General features: G+C 36.2%; 1 protein-coding gene across 3 annotated transcripts in view; it reads left to right on the top strand.

The window, feature by feature from the left end:
• NOL4 (nucleolar protein 4) overlaps positions 1 to 19,256 on the top strand; it is a gene marked incomplete at both ends in the record, with an annotated part of 145,519 nt that overhangs the window by 57,099 nt on the left and 69,164 nt on the right. For all 3 annotated transcript variants that reach the window (XM_081323499.1, XM_081323498.1, XM_081323497.1), the window contains 2 exons: positions 7,528 to 7,677; positions 17,026 to 17,137. In XM_081323499.1, the coding sequence (XP_081179625.1) occupies positions 7,528 to 7,677; positions 17,026 to 17,137 (262 nt within the window). The remainder of the gene's footprint in view (positions 1 to 7,527; positions 7,678 to 17,025; positions 17,138 to 19,256) is intronic.

Here is a 19,256-nt window from a genome sequence, read left to right as displayed (position 1 = left end):
ACATGGTCTGAGAGTGTGTGACTGGCCCAAGGTCACTCAGCTGGCTAAATCAAATCAAGCCCCATCTAGATGATAGCATAGCCATAGGCTTTCCTCATATCTCTACAAAACACATTTTAAGATGTGGGATATAGAGAAGAGCCTCTCTCAAACATCTTAATAGATAAATTGCTTTGTATTGGAAAGGTGTTCCATAGATCAGAGGCCCCTAACCTTTTGGGAACCAGGGAGCGATTATGTGGAGAGAGGTTTTTCCACGGACCGGAGGGGGTGTGGTTTTGTGTGCTGCCTGCATCCTGCAGATGGGGCTTTGCTTCTTTGTACGGCCCAGTTGCTGGCATGCCATGGCCCGGTACTTGTCCACTGAGTGGGGGTTGGGGACCCCTGCTATAGATAACCTGAACCAATGCTATTTAAGTTTTCTTATGTGTTTTTTCTAATAGAAGAATCTGTTCCTTTTTTTCTTCCATGTCAGCCAGAAGTAGTATATTTGGTTGTACTATAATTTGTGAATAATTATTGTTCATTACTTAAATCCTATTCAACTGCTAGGCTATCCAATTGTTTCTTGTTATATACTGGCATAAACAAAGGAGTACAAAATAGACAAAAGGTAATTCAGAATGACAGATCTGCCTGTAGCATTGGCTGTAGGGGATACAGAAGTGATGGACCTTGTGAACTGCCCTTTGCTTTCCCTGAGACTGCTAGCCCCGGTGACAATTAATAGTTTGTTATAGCTGTGGTTTTGGGAAAGAGGCAGTTGTCCACTGGGAACAGTGTGGAGACAATGAACCTGTTTACAACAAGCTGTTGTACAGCTGCTGCATTGCAAAATCATAAATGAAGATGATTAGATCATCTATTTTGACATTATAGGATTAATCCCTGTAGCACAGTCTAAACTGAAACAGAAAGAGAATCAAATAAAATCTGCTACCTAGAAGTATGAAAGCTAACAAACTATAACTCATATCTGATTCTCTCTCTCTCTCTCTTTCTCTCTCTCTCTCTCTCTCTCTCTCTCTCTCTCTCTCTCTCTCTCTCTCACCTAGATCTGAGTGAAGATTTGAGATACTAACAAAAATTCAATGCCAGAGCAATAATTTAAATATAATTTATTGCCTAACTAGGGGAGAGAATCTCTGTATTAGCCCGGGGTCTTCTCTGGGATGACTGTATAAATGGTTATCTTCTGATAAACTGATTATGATTTCAGAGTGAGAATATGTATATACAAATAGAAATATAAATAATTTCCTGCAGTTTCTTATTGTCATTATTTTAAACACTGCTTTTAATTTTTTTATTTATTTTAATTATTCTCTGCAAAAAGTATGCACCTGTGCTTTTATTTAGTAACATTTTCCCTAATTGTTAATTTTTTTGAAATATTAATTTAGGGTACTTCAGACTGCAGAAGAGAGGGTGCTATTGCTTATTAGTTCATCTCCTTAATGAACGCCCCAAATAGCAATTAGACTTTAAAACAATCTTGTTCAAATGAATGCACTTATTCAAGCCATGTAATCTGGGAAACTCTAGCCAACAGTGAGTTTCATTTTTCCAGGCCTGGGAAAACAATTGGAATCCAAAAAGGGAGATACTTGGGATGAATCTAATAAGCTAGAAGGGAATTTATATTTGACCTGTGCTTTATACTGTCTGATTTAAGAAATCATAGTGGGTTTGTGAACATGAAAACCCTCTCAGAGGAAATCTTGAAAGCAGACATTTGGAGAGAATACTAATATCAATGACCATTTTCATTGCTTATGTTTTTAAGCAGATGATGCCACAAATCAAAAAACCATCCTTGCAGTGTTTGTATAAACAAACAACATCATCATACAAATGCTGCCATTACGTTCTTGCATTCTGATATCTGACACAAGTACTGATAAAAACTTCATTTGTCTCATCATGTCATTACACGTATGTCAATATTTGTTCTCCATTTCTTCTTCTTGCCAAGATACATTAACTCATAGCTTGAAAAGATTGAGAAATTAAAGCCATATTTATATGACATCTCTCAAGATAGTGTGTGCTAAGGTGCAATTGATAAAATCCAACATTTTTTATTAGACAATTTTGCTTCTTCTGAATAGGTATTGCTTGCAAGATTTCTTACTTCCTGGACTTAGCACTATTGGGAAAATATAATTTTAGTTGATTATGCCTTGCTTTTTATATATTCCCAGAATATGTAAATGAATGGCCTCTAATGTAATACTGAAATAGGAAGTAAATGGAAGTAAATTTTAAATACTGTTACAATTGATAATGTATTGTTTACTTTATGTTTGCGTATATTGTTACCTTTGCTTTGAGAATTCAGTTTATGAGGGGTCCTTGGTGCTCTCTGAGCTTGCTTGTTTTCTTGCAGACGTTCATTATCCAAACTAAGTAACATCATCAGTGCTAGTCTAGCACTCATGATTTTGGGTCATGAAAAATCTGCAAGAAAACAAGCAAGCTCAAAGAGCACCAAGGATCCCTCATTTCAACTCTGAGCTACAAATATTCTCCTTTATTAGTAATTCAGCTAATTGAGGTGTTTATAATTTTATTTGTACTTGTCTGCTTCATTATATTTGTTACAGTGAAGACTACTGATTTTATACAGTAGATTCTACAAAAATAGTTATGATCATGACTGTAATCAAATAAGTTTACCCCAAGCCAGTGTGTTTGAAAGGAGACAAAAACTCCTAATAGATTTATTGATGTATTTATAACATTTATATCATGTTGCAATCAATTTTAACTTTTAGTGGTTTACATAATATAAACACAATTAAATCATTTGCTATAAAACTAAACAAAAGAAAAGAAATCTTAAAGGTCAATCAAATTATAAATTCTCCCTAGAACGTTCTATAGACAGCTTCTCATCTTTCTGACTGCAGACAAGAAAAGGGCCTGTCTGAACTCCACAGGGAAACTGCTTTAGAGCAACATTTTTGGGCATCAGCTTCCTTTGCTTCCTTAAAAGTAGGTGATTAAGAGTAGCTTTTCCTAAGGTGACCTATTAGGTCAGGAAAGGTCTGATTGGAGTAAGTAAGTCTTGTAATACCCAGATCCTAAGCTATAAATGGCTTTATGCAATATAACCAAAATATTAAAATGTATCCTGAGTCCAAGTGGAAGCCAGTGCAAGGCCTGTAGCAAGTCCTCGATTAATCATTAAGCAAAATAAGCACATGCCAATGGCACCAATGAAAGGAGTGGGGAGCTATCATCCCCTTAACTCTTTCATTGTCATACTTGACTTTAGTTTTCAACACACTTGTCATTTCAGTAATAGAAAGCCTGGGGACGCTATTTGTTGGGCGGTACTTACAGCATCAGTTGGCCTTAGTCAAGTCATGCTTGTACATGGGTATAATATGAATGCTGAATACAGGGCTAACTATCTTACAAGTAGTCCTTAAAGACTCCCCTGTACAAACATTTTAACCATGTGTATTGCATATGCACATATAAACACATTTGTTTAATTTATATAGCCACCTTTCTTACTTACATGTGTGCAGCCTATACTTAAAGCAATCATTTAGTGAGCTCCACACTTCAATGGATTCCCCAGATTTAGGCTTTTTGGAAGATCACCAGAGTTCTGGAAGTACCTCTGAAAGTTCACAGTGGCAATGGCTGCAGAGCTTTGAGCAAGTTATTTTTTAAAATTATTTTATCTGAAAATGGCTTCACAGCCATACGTGTTCTGAATAATTATGTGTTTGTAGCAGTGCTTTTTTTGTAAAAGAAAAAGGTGCCGGAACTCACACATGTCATACAACCCGCCTTGCCTACCCTACAAGGTTCCATCCAAAAAAGGTGCCGGAACTCCGTTCTGAGCGTTCTATGAGAAAAAAAGCCCTGGTTTGTAGCATTAATTATGTAAAATGTAGAAATTATTGATCATTAGTATTTTCACTTTTGTAACAGTCTCTGACAATATTTTCTATTGCAAAGAAAACATTTGCAATGTATATGTAGTTTTGACTGGCTGAATTTAAGCATTTTTTTAATGTACTTCTATCTGACTAGGGGATATCTGACTAGCAGTAGTACAAAAATAAAATGTTGGTACTGCAATAGCTATCACTGACTTAGCTGTGTAAGCCTTTCGCAAATGTGTGAGGACAACTGCATAAATATTTGACCCAGAACTTGACAACTAACATATTTAACAATGCTGAGGCCTCAGGTAAAATGCTGGTTCACATCCAAAGAACATTAGACATCTGTGAAATCTTATACATATTCAGGAATAAATCCATTTATGTTCAGCTGGATGTATTCTTCTGTTAACAGTTATAGAAATTCAGCCAGTCAGATTAATACAATTAGATTCAGCTAACTGAAATGCTGCCATTTGAGTAGAATTTACACCTGATTCACTTCAGTGGAATGGGACTAATATTGTCCTTACTCTGTTCTGCTGAATCTGGAAGGCACACCTGAGTGGGTGGAGGAACAGCCTTACTGCATAATACTGAATATGTTCTCTGCCTTGATCTTGTGTACTGTTATCTGATACCGTGTTTTTGTTTTGCTGGCACATTTATGTTGCACACCATACAATTGCTATAAATCTATAGATGCAACCAATTCATTGTACTTATTGCATTTCATATCTTATCTAAAATAAAAATAAGATCATGAAAGAAAAGAGACCAGGTAGTCTGCAAAACAGAATTTTATTGTACAAGTATACATATAGGATACAACAAATACTCTTGTGTATCTACACATATGATTTCAGAAGATTAAATGAAATATTGCTAGTTATCTAGCTGCCATGTTGATTCCCTGGAATTAAATTTAATAAAGAATGGGAAAATAAAAAGTAGATCTAGAATATTTTCTAATGTGATATTCACCAGAGGTGAAATTCAGTTTAATTTAGAAGCTAGTTAATATGTGAATTTACTAGATCTAAAGAACACTAAACATTTAGAAAAATAAAGAAATTCAGAGTCTCTGCTTGTTTAGTACCAATACGAATATCAGTATATGTCTTTTGCTATAAATGTAAACAGCTGTTGCCTCTTTGTTCTGCTTTTACATTGCGAAAGGAATGACTTAGAGCTTTGTAGAAAATATATTCATGAACTGACTATGGTAATTAGTCAGTCAATTATAATTACAGGTAGTCCTTGATTTATGACCACAATTGAGTCCAAAATTTCTGTTGCTAAGCAAAACCATGGTTTAGTGGGTTTTGCCCCATTTTATGACTTTTTTGCCACAGTTGTTAAGTGAATCATTGCAAAAGGTGATCAGATGACACTGGGACACTGCAACCACCATAAATATGAACCAGTTACCAACTGTCTGAATTTTGACCACATGACCATAGGGAGGATGCAACAGGCATAAGTTTGAAAAATTGTCATAAATCACTTTTTTCAGTGCTGTTATAACTTAAAACAGTCACTAAAGAATGATTATAAGTCAAGGACTATCTGTAACCCTAGTAAGACCACACCTGGAATACTTCAGCCAATTTTGGTCACCATATCACAAAAAAGATGTTGAGCGTTTGGAAAAAAATTCAGAGAAGAGCAACTAAGATGATCAAAGGCCTGGAGACTAAAACATACAAAGAACGGCTGCGGGACTTGGGTTTGGTTAGTCTAAAGAAAAGAAGAAATAGGGGAGACATAATAGCAGTATTCCAGTATTTGCGGAGCTGCCACAAAGAAAAGGGGGCCACAGTTTTCACCAGAGCACCAGAGGGCAGGACAAGAAACAACAGTTGGAAACTGATCAAAGAGAGAAGCAACCTGGAATTGAGGAGAAACTTCCTGACAGTGAGGACAATTAACCATTAGAATAGCTTGCCCCCAGAAATCATGGATGCTCCATCACTGGAGATTTTTAAAAAGAGACTAGACAGTCACTTGTCTCGTATAGGTTCTCCTGCTTGAGCAGGGGGCTGGACTAGAAGACTTCCAAGGTCCCTTCCAGATTCTATTCTATTCTATTCTATTCTATTCTATTCTATTCTATTCTATTCTATTCTATTCTATTCTATTCTATTCTATTCTATTCTATTCTATTCTATTCTATTCTATTCTATTCTATTCTATTCTATTCTATTCTATTCTATTCTATTTTAAATACAGAAGTCAGCCAATTCAAAGGGATAGTAAATAAAATGTCCCAATTATGTTTATGGATTTTGAAGGAAGGTGAAACCAGGCCTTGATTTGTTTTAAGATTCAGTAGGAATCTCAAATACACACACACGTGTTTGTGTGTTCTCTGTATGTGTATGTGTGCATGTGATGTATGTGTGTGTGTGTGTGTGTGTGTGTGCGCGTGCATATACCGTATTTTCCGGCGTATAAGATGACTTTTTAACCCATGAAAATCATCTCAAAAGTTGGGGGGTCGTCTTATACGCCCAGTCGTCTTATACGCCAGAAAATAGTACATAAATCAATCGAGCGCCCCCGTTCTTGCAAAGCAACTTCAAGCCTCCTTAGTCCAGTCCCCCCTCCAACATGACTCTCCCTTCCCACCTGCAAGAGCCTCTCAGCCCCTTCCCCTCCCCCTTGCAAACGCCAGACCCCGGGAGCTCTTGCGTCTATTCCAAAGGGTGGGTGGAAGGAAAAGCCCCTTTCAGCTCTGGCTTGGCTGCAAGTCAGCGAGTCCGGGAAGGCACACCCTCCCCTCTCACTGTGGAGGAAGCAGGGCAGGCTGGCGTCTGGCGGGAGCCGGCAGGGCAGTCCTGCGCACGCGCGCACTCCCCGGCTGCTAAGCGGAGCCGTCCGGCATTGGGCGGGAGCCGGCAGGGCAGTCCTGCACACGCGTGCACTCCCCGGCTGCTAAGGAGTGCTCCTTAAGAGCCGGGGAGTGCGTGCGTGCGCAGGACTGCCCTGCCGGCTCCCGGACGGCGCCGGACGGCTCCGCCGATGCTGCCTCAAGAAGGAAGAGCGTGAGACGCCTGCCATGGCTCCCCGAGGACTCCTTAGGAGCCGGGGAGCGCGCGTGTGCACAGGACTGCCCTGCCGGCTCCCGCCAGACACCAGCCTGCCCTGCTTCCTCCACAGTGAGAGGGGAGGGCGTGCCTTCCCGGGCTCGCTGATTTTCCAGCGTATAAGACGAAAAATCTTGAAAATCATCTCAAAGGTTGGGGGGGTCGTCTTATACGCCCAGTCGTCTTATACGCCGGAAAATACGGTATATATGCACACATAGATTTGTATTGAACTCATTCACAAATTCTGTTCAAACTGAATAAATTCTTCTAATTAAAATTTTGAATAAAATTTTGACTGCTTTGTGTATTCCAGCTAAACATAAACTGTCACTTAGAATTTTATATACATATTCTATATTTATTGTATAGTGATAATATTTGTATTGCTGATTTGACTGTTGTGGTATAATGATCTTTAGATATACCACTGGTGTATGAATTTTAGATGTCAGTGTCAATATCTTCAATTTACTGATATGTTTGCTAGTAATTTATATATTCCTTTTGTGTTTCCTGTCATTTCTACTTAGGATGGAATTGGGGTAGATGAAAAACTGTCATTAAGACAGGTAGCTGTTGTTGAAGATTTCTTTGATATAATCTATTCCATGCATGTGGAAACAGGACCAAATGGAGAGCAAATCAGAAAACATGCTGGACAAAAAAGAACCTATAAAGCAGTAAGTAAATAATCTTACACCAAGAGGAATGCATATTGTTATGTTTTATCCAAGATAAATAAGGCATATTAGTCAATTATCTTTCAATCAAACCATTTTATCTCTACATGGATTTGTGCTGACGTGCATTGAATAAGCTGAGATGTTCTTTAATATATTTGAAGTCCTAGTGAAGAAAGAATGAAGATACTATATTGTGCTAATAGAGTACAAATTATTTGAATTATAGTAAATGAAGATATAATAGGACCTATGTTGATCAGATAGATCAGAATAATTTTACCAGTATATTTAAATAATATTTCATACTTATTTTCCTCTAAGTGATAGAGAAATCATGTATATATATTCTGTGTCCTGCTTACTTATTCAGCTGATTCTTTTGTTTTTAACATTTTATTTATTAAAATGCTCTATAAGTTATTTTATCCTCCTTAAGAACATAGACGTGAATATTTAGGTAATGTATAAATATTTATATTAATATATGTATTAATATACTATATATTAATATAGTATATTAATAGTAAAATAAGATGTTCCCCAATAATTTAACTAGGTATACAATCTTCAGGAAGTATGATATTTTTTAAAAGTTTGAATAAATTTATTCTTAACAGTATCTCAAATGTAATGTGGGCTGTCTTTATTACTTTCATAGTGATCCAGCTTTTGTTTGAAACCCCAGTTTTATTTCTCCAGTCACAAAACATGCTTTCTTAAGTCCTCTTCTACCTATCTAATTCATCTTTTAGTCAAATAATGTCTTTTACACTACAATGGGACATTGTTAATAGTAATGTACAAATCAGCCAAGTTCCAGATTGAAGAAAGCAATATTCAATTTGAGTTTTAGAGATATAAAAGGAACAAAATTCAATTTCAATGAATTTGAGATTAATTCAATAAAAAATTTGACCACTGAACTAATAAGGAACAGTAACATCCCTTTTGATTTTTTATTGAGATACATAGCAGAGATGATAGATTATTTCCAAAACATTAATGATGAAAGTTTAAGACAAATAACTTCAAGATTTCATATAATAAAAATGTGAAATAGTTTTAAGGAAGATTATTGGATCAGCCTCAACCTACTTCAACTTATTTTCAAAAACTATTTCAAAAGTAAGCTTTTCTAAAAATAAAAAGTCTATCACTTGATTTTCTGGGCTAAAGAGCTTATTGATACACTGTAACTCATTGACAGGATTATGTGCTGCCTTTTGATTAAAAAAATGGAGGTGTATATATATTATCAATATTGCATATATAATACAATGTAATACAAAAAGCCTTTGTTATACACAATCATATAACTGAAAACCCACTAAGATCTATCTATGCAATAAAAATTCACTTAGAACATGGTCAGGACAGGCAAATACTTGAATGAAACAGAATTTATTGTTTATTTTTTATTTGGGAGGAAATTTGAGAGAATTAAGAAATAAATTACCATTAGGAGAAATTGAATAAACAGGAAACTGAATGACCTGAACATTTGCAAACAGACTGGACTACAGAGACTATCATGGACTATATTACAGATCACATTGAGAGCTAGGAAATAATGAAAATAAAAGTGTATGGATTTAGTGAAAAGAAGGTAATACAAGAAAGAGTAAATCCGATTGTAAAAAGAACAGCGAAGTATACTGTGTCATATTTCTTTCCTTCAACTCAACTCATCTAAAAAAATTATATCAGGTAAGTGCGGCACACATATTCTCACTCTTCTGATAGTGTTCTGACAATCATGTTTTTGCAGATGTAGTAAACTCATTGACTGGCTACTCAGAATGTAGTCAGAGAAACACTGTATTCAGCTCTCACCCCCAGCTTTGTTCACATATGGAAGGAAAATTTTAGTGGTGTTCAAGAATTTGCAAAATCAAAAAGTAAATCCATTCTCTGAATAACCCTTAAATTTTTACAAAGTATTTGAAAGTACCTGATTTGATCTGATGCCTTAATACAAAATTTCTATGTGTAAAACTCTTTCAAAAAGACTTTGAAACATTACAGAACCACAAGGCAATGGGCCCTATATACTTTTTGCTTACTTTAACAATTCAGAAAAAGGGTGAGCAGCTGATTCTTTTAGGAATCTATTGGAGGTATTAAAATTAAGCAGTGGAGACTTTAGAATTAAGCACTATTCAATACAGTAATTTAAATTTTGTTGTGAGATTTCTTGAGTATAAAAATATAGTTGTTGTTTAAGCTAGTAGAGCAATCTTGGAACCAAACCAGTATCATTCATTATACAAAACATCAATCAATCAGAATAGAGCTGGAAGGGACCTTTGAGGTCTTCTAGTCCAACCCACTGCTTACTCAGGAGACCCTATACCATTTCAGATAGACCAGTCTCTTTTTAAAAACTTCCAGTAATGAAGTACTCACAACTTATGTTGGCAAGCAGTTCCACTGGTTAATTGTTCTCACTGTTAAAAAGTTTCTCCTTAATTCCAGGTTGCTTCTCTCCTTGATTAGTTTCCATCCATTGTTTCTTGACCTGCCTTCTGGTACTTTGGAAAATAAGTTGACCCCCTCCTCTTTGTGGCAACCTCTCAAATACTGAAATATTGCTATCATGTCCATGCTAGTTCTTCTTTTCTCTATCCTAACCAAATCTAAATCCTATAATCGTTCTTCATATGTTTTTGTCTCCATCATCAGTCTCCAAAAACTATAATAATAATAATAATAATAATAATAATAATAATAATAATAATAATAATAATAATAATAATAATGATGATGATGATGATGATGAAAGGTACCTTGGAGGTCATCTAGTCTAACCCACTGCTCAGGCAGGAAACCCTATACCATTTCAGACAAATGGCTGTCCAATCTCTTCTTAAAGGCTTCCATTGTTGGAGCATTCACAGCTTCTGGAGGCAGGTTGTTCCACTGGTTAATTGTTCTAACTGTCAGGAAGTTTCTCCTTAGTTCTAGGTTGCTTCTCTCTATAGTTAGTTTCCATCCATTGCTTCTTGTCCTGCTTTTGGGTGCTTTGGAGAATAGCTTGTCTCCCTCTTCTTTGAAGCAACCCCTGAGATATTGGAACACTGCCCCCTTGTCCTTCTCTTCATTAAAGTACTCAATTCCAGCAACTGTTCCTTGTATGTTTTAGCCTTCAGTCCCCTAATCATCTTAGTTGCTCTTCTTTGCACTTTTTCCCAAAGTCTCAACATCTTTTTTGTAATGTGGTGACCAAAACTGGATGCAGTATTCCAAGTGTGGCCTTACTAAGACTTTATAAAGCGGTACTAATACCTCACGTGATTTTGCTTCTCTGCCTCTGTTTATACAACCAAGGATTGTAATAGCTTTTTTTGGCTGCCGCCCTACACTGCTGGCTCTTATTTAAGTGATTGTCTACTAGGACTCTAAGGTCCCTCTCTCAGTTACTGTTTTTGAGCCAGGTTTCACCTAATCTGTACTTGTACCTTTGGTTTTTCCTGCCTAAGTGTAAAAGCTTCCTTTTCTCTACATTAAATTTCATTTTGTTGGATAGGGCTGATTGTTCAAGTTGGTCAAGATCTTTTTGGATCCTGAGCTTGTCTTCTGGGGTATTAGCTATTCCTGCCAGCTTAGTGTCATCTACAGATTTGATGAGTTCCCCTTCTATTCCCTCATTTATGTCATTTATGAAGATATTGAAGAGTACTGGGTTTAAAACATAACCTTGTGTTACCCCACTGCTTGCTTCTCTCCATGTGGATGTAGTACCATTAAGGATGACTTGTTGAGTATCGTTTGTCAGCCAGTTACAAATCCATCTGATAGCGATGCTGTCTATCTCACATTTTTCTAGCTTACCAAGAAGTAGGTTGTGGTCTACTTTCTTGAATGCCTTGCTGAAGTCCAAGTATACTATGTGTCCACAGCATTCTGCTGGTCCACTAATTTAGTCACTTTGTCAAAGAATGAAATAAGATTGGTTTGGCATTATCTATTTTTAACAAATCCATGCTGGCTTTTAGTTATAACTTTATTTGTTTCTAGATGTTCTCAGATATGTTTTTTATTATCTTTTCCATGATAAATATTATTAAGAAAGAAAATTGCATTGAATATATAAAGAAGAAATATCATCACAGGCTTTACAACTTTTCACTTTCAACTTTTTCTATTCCCACCCCTCCTCTCTGTAGAGTCAAATATAACATTAAATGTTCAAAATGTTTAAGAATTAAGTGGTACATCTGGCATTTTGAGATAATGTGAACCATTTCATAAAATAATTTCTGTAGTTGTGAAACATCCATTTTATGAAAATCTGATTGCTGAAGACAAAATAACCAATCTATAAAGAAGAGGGGAGGGTTTTGCCTACAAATTTCACAACAAACATTTCATTCCATATAGCACAACCATCATTTAACTGAAGATAAGTTAGTGAGACTAAAAAAGATAAGTTAGTGAGGCTAAAAGTAATCCAATTAATTTTCCCAAATTATTATTAAATAATTTCCTTTAAAATTAATTTAGTTTCCAAAATGTATAGAAAAACCTCTATCATTTCCCCTTATTTATTCATTATTTCCCCAGATTCTGGCCCCAATCAAGTCACATTCAAATAATTTTCAGTATGTTGTTTTCTGTTTTATCTGCTAACTAATCATCTCAGTTTTTCTGTCAGCCAATTTGCCCATTCTTTTTTTTCTCTCTGCCACTTAGTTCTCTGTCAGCTAATTCACCATTTCCCTAATTTCTTATTTTGTGTCTTTCTCTCACAAAAGAAATAACATGAATGATTACGAACCAGTAACTCTTCTAATGTTGCAATGCTACCTACATGTATCTGAGAGAAAGTTTCATTAATCTCAGTATAACTTATTTCTGAGCAAATATTGGGGTTTCTCTATTAAATATTATGTTCACAATATAAATATTTTCAACTTTAACATTGCCATTATCTAGATATTAGGATAATCTTGTTTGCTAGCATGTTTATTTATCTTGAACTGCATTTGTGAACAAATTAAGTATTATTGGTCTGACTCTGCCAGTCTGAAAAATAATAAAGATTTTGTGGCACTATAAAACTGGCAAATTTGTCTTGGGACATTGTGGTAGCTTGTAAACAGGTAGACAGAGGATAAAATTGGAAAATATTTGGGGAAAGAACCTGGATGTTTACTTGAATTGTAACTGTCCTGTCATGTCAAAGCTGCAATGCCTGTAGGGCAGTTGGTGGTCAAATACATGAGTACTAATAGGCATTGCATGCAGCAAGTAAATTGTATAACAGCTATCACAACATCAAGCAATGTACAGTATCTGTCCCAGCTAACAAATAGTTTCTTTTTCAGTAGCTACATTGTGAGCAGTCTGCTCCTTGTTTCATTATATCAGAAAAGTACCTATATCAAAAATTTATTTGACAAGTTTAAAATGCTTTCCTACTAAATCTAGTTCTTAAGGCAACGAAAAAGTATTTGGTTATATGGATGGGGAAAAACTTCCACAATCATTTATTTTATTTAATTATAAGAAAGGGACAGATTAATTAATTATATCTACAGTATGGCTACATTTCTTTGTATACCACATCAAACATATGCCTTGTCATCTTTTTATAAATCATCAATTATTGAATAGTAATAATGCAGTCACATTACTCTAAATGTTTAGCATTTGCCATGTACTAGAAAGGGCACTATTTGGAAATACATTAGTGCGGTATATAATACAGCAAATGTACCACTGGTTATGTAAATCTGATGAATGAAGGATACAGCAAGATGAATATGGAATGAATATGGATTCAGAAGAGCATCTTTTTTTAAAAGAGTAAATACATATATCTCTAAGCTTTTTCTTTCATGGCATACTAGAGTTCAACAAGGAAGTTGCCTAGAAACAGAAAGAAGAAATATGGAGGCATAACCTTGTTCTATCTCTGTTGCATCTGATGAATAACGCCGTTAGCAGTTTGCAACAAATATGTTTGCAACAAATATCCTGTGCAACTTGCTTTATTGTATGTAGGTGGCATGTGGAGGAATATCACATAAGAATTCTGTATTAATCTGAAGAAAGGGACAGATTTCTTTTTTCACATACAATCAAATTGGAGAACAGAGGTAATTTATTTTTAGCTTATTTGGTATCATTCATACTGCAGTAAAATTATTATTGAAGCCAGTATTTTCTTTAAAGAAGTATAAAATACTACAGTTTCACAAGCTTGTGACTATTTCTCCACTGGAGGTAATTCTTGCTTCACCTTCATTTACTTGATTCTCAGCTTTAGCCTTATTAGCAATTATTCTCAGGGAAAGGTGGCTTTATACTTTAGCTTTGCAGCTGAACCACTGAGATTTTAGGAAGTGAAAATGGTGATAGTCTAGATGGGACCTCAAATCTGTTTTATTCTTAATTTGTATCTGAGAATGAATGAAATAATTTTGGGACTGAAGTGGAGCATAAATTCTATTTTTTTTTGTTAATCTACATACCTACTAAAACTCTCATGCTTGTCTCATACTGTACTTTGTAACTGAAGAGCCTGAAAACTTGGCTCTGCCAGTTGGCCTGGGTCCAAATTGGGGGAGTTCCACGCTGGAAGTGGATGCTGGACTTGTGGCAGACTTCACCTTCCCCCTGTTCTCTGCTCTCTACCTGCCCATTTTCTTTTCTTTTTTTTTTGTAGTAATCAAATAGTTATATTTCTCATTATGTTCTTTTTCATTGCTTATTTTATTGTTCTATTTTCTTACTTCTATTCACACTCTTTTTATTTCTTCCTTTTTACTGTTGTGGCTGCCTAGAGTAGCCATGTGGCGAGATAGGCGGCAAATAAATTTAACAAAGAAATAAATAAAATAACCTTCAATTGGGTGAAACACATCATAGGGCAAAAAGCTGTCAACAAAAGTACCGTACCTCAAAAGGGCTAACTTACTAAATGCTGGGGCCTATCACCCCCAAGGGAATGACTTTTGGGGATTTTTTTGCCACTTTAGCACCACTGCTCAGCTGTTGTTCAGTGCCATCATTACACTGCTATAATCAGCCACGGTCACATGATCCTGATTTTCAACATTTCCTGTCATTTTCTCACAAGTTGATGGGGAACTCGGAAAGAATTGATATGGGTTTCACACTCCTTGCCACCTTCCCACTAATAAAGTATTTGCTCATTAGAAACTTGCTGGGAGAAACTCAATGGAGAAATTGTGCACTCTTTTCCAGTCCCTCTGCACTTGCACCATGCTGGCCACTCATACCCTCCCTCCCTCCCACCAGCAGCTAATTTCCAGTCTGCTGGGAAGACAAGGAAAGGGAGATGGAGGAAGTAAGGAAAAAAGGAAGGAAGGAAGGAGAATGAAAAAGAAAGGAAAGAAGAATGAGTGAGTTGAGGGAGAGGAGGGAGGAAGGGAGCCAATTACCTGTTGCTAGGAAGCAAAGTGAAGAGAAGAAGGAGGGAATGGAGGGAAGGAGGAAGGGAAAAACAGGGAGGAAGGTAGGGAGGAAAAGAAGGAAAGAGGAGGAGGGATGGAAGGAAGGTAGGGAAGAACAGGGAGTTCCTACTTCCACCGTTTTTTCCCCCCTGCCTGTAGTCATTCTGTTTCTCTGATTAGGTAAGGAAATATCTCCGAAATGATGACCCAATGGGTCATGGGTATTACTTCTAAAAGCATCTAATATGCTGGTATACAGAGAAGGTCATGTTTTCCCATTCAGAAAGAATATCTTTTGTGCCATGCTACGAGAACTGCATTTCTCCACGTGAGCTATTTTTGATAGATATCCAAAATTTATTACTTTCTGCCCTAAGTTCAGGCAGCATACATTGTTCTCCCTCCCCAATTTCCCCCCATAAAAATACCCTGTAGGTTGATAGAAGTTAATGTAACTGACCTAAAGTCACTGGGTGTGCCCCCTTGTTGAGGGTAGTCTTGAACCTGTCTCCTTTGTGCAATCTAATGCTTTCTTTATGCACTATACTAGTATATAAAAGGAAGGCCTGGAGGAACATTGTCCATAGCGTCGCGATGGGTCGGACACGACTTCGCAATTAACAACAACAGTATATAAAATGTATATCAGTTTCACAGTTGTAACTCTTTTGTTTTCCAAATAAAATTCTATCCTACCTGAATGAATTATGAATTATGTACAGTTTTTGATTAAAATAAATGAAGCATCCTCCAAAATACAGGTTGCTAATGAATCCATAAGAATGCTTCATTAATTTCAATGCACTGCATTCCTTTTTGAATATGTCAGTGAAGTTAACTAATGTGTACAGACTATTTTCAGTCCTGATTTTAAAGACTGGTTCAGTCTGTCTGGCAGCAACATGGCAGGGTCCAATATAATTGTTTATTGTTGAAAGTAGAACTAAGAGTTATGTTGGATAGGGGTTCTGGACATAGCAATCCATGGGGTGGCAAGATGAGGAGTGATCAAGTATATATCTTAATATTGTGATACTAGGTCTGTCCCTTATGCACAATGGAACATTATGATGTGCATATAAAATGAAGGTGCTTCTGTTCTGATGTTTAGATGATTTTTATATCATGCTTTGGAATGAATGCCTATGTTGAAACATGTATTGAGATGGCAACTATTGCTAAAAAGGGATTTTTTTTTTTGCTGTATTGGGTTTTAATCATGACAGATTGATATGCAATTATATTTCCCCTTTTTCTATCCAGAGTATCTTCTGGAAGGATGAGGACATCCATATTCCTTATTTAAAGGCTAATGCATCTGAATTTATCATGTTATTCTCATAGTAAGGATAACTTTGCAGGACCCACTACTTTCGCCATTATGTATTAAAAAAAAAACTTCAGTAGGTTATATTTATTTCCTTAATTTAAAATCTTTTCAATGGTGTAGATTCACTTCCATGAAGTTGCAATGGAGCAGCTTGCATCTGACACTGTGGTAACTCTTAAAAGTAGCTGCATCTTTTCCTGCTATTATGTAGAATTGTCATGCAATTAACAAAGTGTTATCAAAAGGCAAAATTGGGGACAAATAAAAGCACTGCTAAGAGAATAGGAACTATAACAGATAAATGCAAATATTTGGGGTATATGAATAAAAGACCTTTTTAGAAATATCATTTGAGTATTTATTATTTTCTTGATTTTTTTTGTCATAAGCAAAAATGATTTTATTAACATTATATCTTGATTTGGTAGACCAAGTAAGCTCCTATTGCTTGAAATTCAGTGTAGTACTCATACTTGATTGGACTTTCAGGAATTATGATAACATACACTTTATTTAGAAATATAATGATAGGTTCCATTAAATCATACCCACTCAGCTTATATCATAATGCCTATATTTCATTATTCATTTCAGATTTCAGAGACCTATGCCTTTCTACCAAGAGAAGCAGTGACACGATTCCTAATGAGCTGCTCAGAGTGCCAGAAAAGAATGCATTTAAACCCAGATGGAGCTGATCATAAAGGTAGGTTTAGTGTCAAATAATGAGATGTAAAGCGTTTTATTCATACTCCACTTATAATTTCCTGATGTAAGTGAAGACTCATAAAAGCTGTACACTAGAATGGTTGAAACATTCATACAATATCATTTCTGCATTAGCATATACTGTAGTATGTCTCCAGAATTCTCTGAAAGGATCATATGTAATACCATGTATGCACTCATATATCCTCAATAATGGCAAGACTTTTTTTTTCTTCTGTTCAATCATGCCCAATTCTTGGAGATTGCCTGGACAAGTCCCTGCAGTTTTCTTGGCAAGGTTTTCCAGAACTGGTTTGCCATTGCCTCCTTCCTAGGGCTGAGGGAAAATGACTGGCCCAAGGTCATCCATGTAAAGGCAGGACTAGAAGTCACAGTCTTCTAGCCTAATCCTTTACTCCCTACACGAAGACAGGACAGTTTTCATTCCTTTTCTTTGTATGCAAAAGAATGTTTTTCTAAAATGATATATAATAAGTATCCTTTGGTGGGTCGAATCCTGAGTGCCGCGTAACAGAGTGAGCGCCTGTTACTCGTCCCAGCTTCTGCCAACCTAGCAGTTCAAAAGCACGTAAAAATGCAAGTAGAAAAATAGGGACCACTACGGTGGGAAGGTAACAGCGTTCTGTGCGCCTTTGGCATCTAGTCATGCCGGCCACATGACCACGGAGTCATCCTCGGACAAGGGCTGGCTCTTCGGCTTTGAAACGGAGATGAGCACCGGCCCCTAGAGTTCGAAACGACTAGCACGCATGTGCGGGGGAACCTTTACCTTTACCTATAGGTGTAGTAAGATGATCTGTGAAAATTCAATGCATGATTTTTTCAGCTAAACCTGCCCTTCAGAGTTGTGATAGTGGGGAAAAGGATATGGTGAGTGCAAGGTATGCAGTCCTGAGATCCTGGAGGATGGTACAGTCTGAATCTAACAAATGAAATGTCAATGACATAAATCACATATTCTGAAATGAAAAACACTACTTTCTCTCCTCTTTACATTTGAATTTTAGAGGGGAAGTTCTTTCTGATAGAGGGAAGATTCTCATAGAAAACATAAGAATTTTGAGAGGAGGCAAAATAAATTTGAGAAGTCAGACAATTTTCTCAGATTAGCTAGTTACCCTGATTGTATGATTGATTTTATGTCATCAGGTCCTATTGACTCTTAATGACACTGTTGTTTTCCATGATGATCTGCCCCTAATTTGGTCTTCAACTCCTCCAATGGTTCCTACCCCTTAACCATGCCTAAATATTGTTTGCTCCCATTCTGTGTTATTCATTGGCTTATCCTCTAGCACACTTAGTGGAGTAATTAACTTTTGGAATAAAACAACTTTAGGTTAAAGTGCAGAAAGGGGATAAGAAATACTAAAGTGATAGGGGAAAAATTGTACACTAATCACCATACCTTTCCATACCTATATATCATGTGCAAGAAACCAAATAGAATTCAAAAGCACTGCAAGTTTATCCCATGCAACCTATACATAAGCACCTGATCTACTAACAGTCAAGACACATTGGCACCAGATAGGAGTCAACAGACTTTCAATGTCTCTTTCAGGGGTGTAGGGATTCCAGACTCCAGATTGTTGATGCATTTGACCCCACCTTGGGTTCAGCCTGGTCATCTCCTACACTATCTTTGGAAATCATCCTGGCTTTCACTGTGTTCATACACCAGTTCATTCATCACATTTTGTTTTCAGATCTTTCATCTTTTATTTTTGAGGATCTCAACTCCACTGAAGCATGATTCTTGGCCTATCCCTTGCTCGCTATCCATTCACTTTTCTCCATGTCATTCACCTATTCATAAGCCATTATTTTTCCACTGCACTAAGATTACTTTATGTTTCTCTTGACATAGCCAATTAACAAAGTGGTCAGAATCATGCTGTTATAGTAATAAACTAATAAAATATTGAATTCCCCCATGAAAGCATGCTGCTATAGATATTCCTTTTTGCTAATTTTTGATGAACACTTATACCATACATTATATCACATACTACATGTTAGTCTTCTATTTGCCTTTGTATACCTTAAATTTTTCTATAATTTCCCCCATATTTACAGTAATAATATTCTATAAA

Source organism: Vipera berus, assembly GCF_964194415.1.
Source record: "Vipera berus genome assembly, chromosome: 3".
NCBI lineage: Eukaryota > Metazoa > Chordata > Lepidosauria > Squamata > Viperidae > Vipera > Vipera berus.
This window is presented reverse-complemented; position numbering and strand designations above follow the sequence as displayed.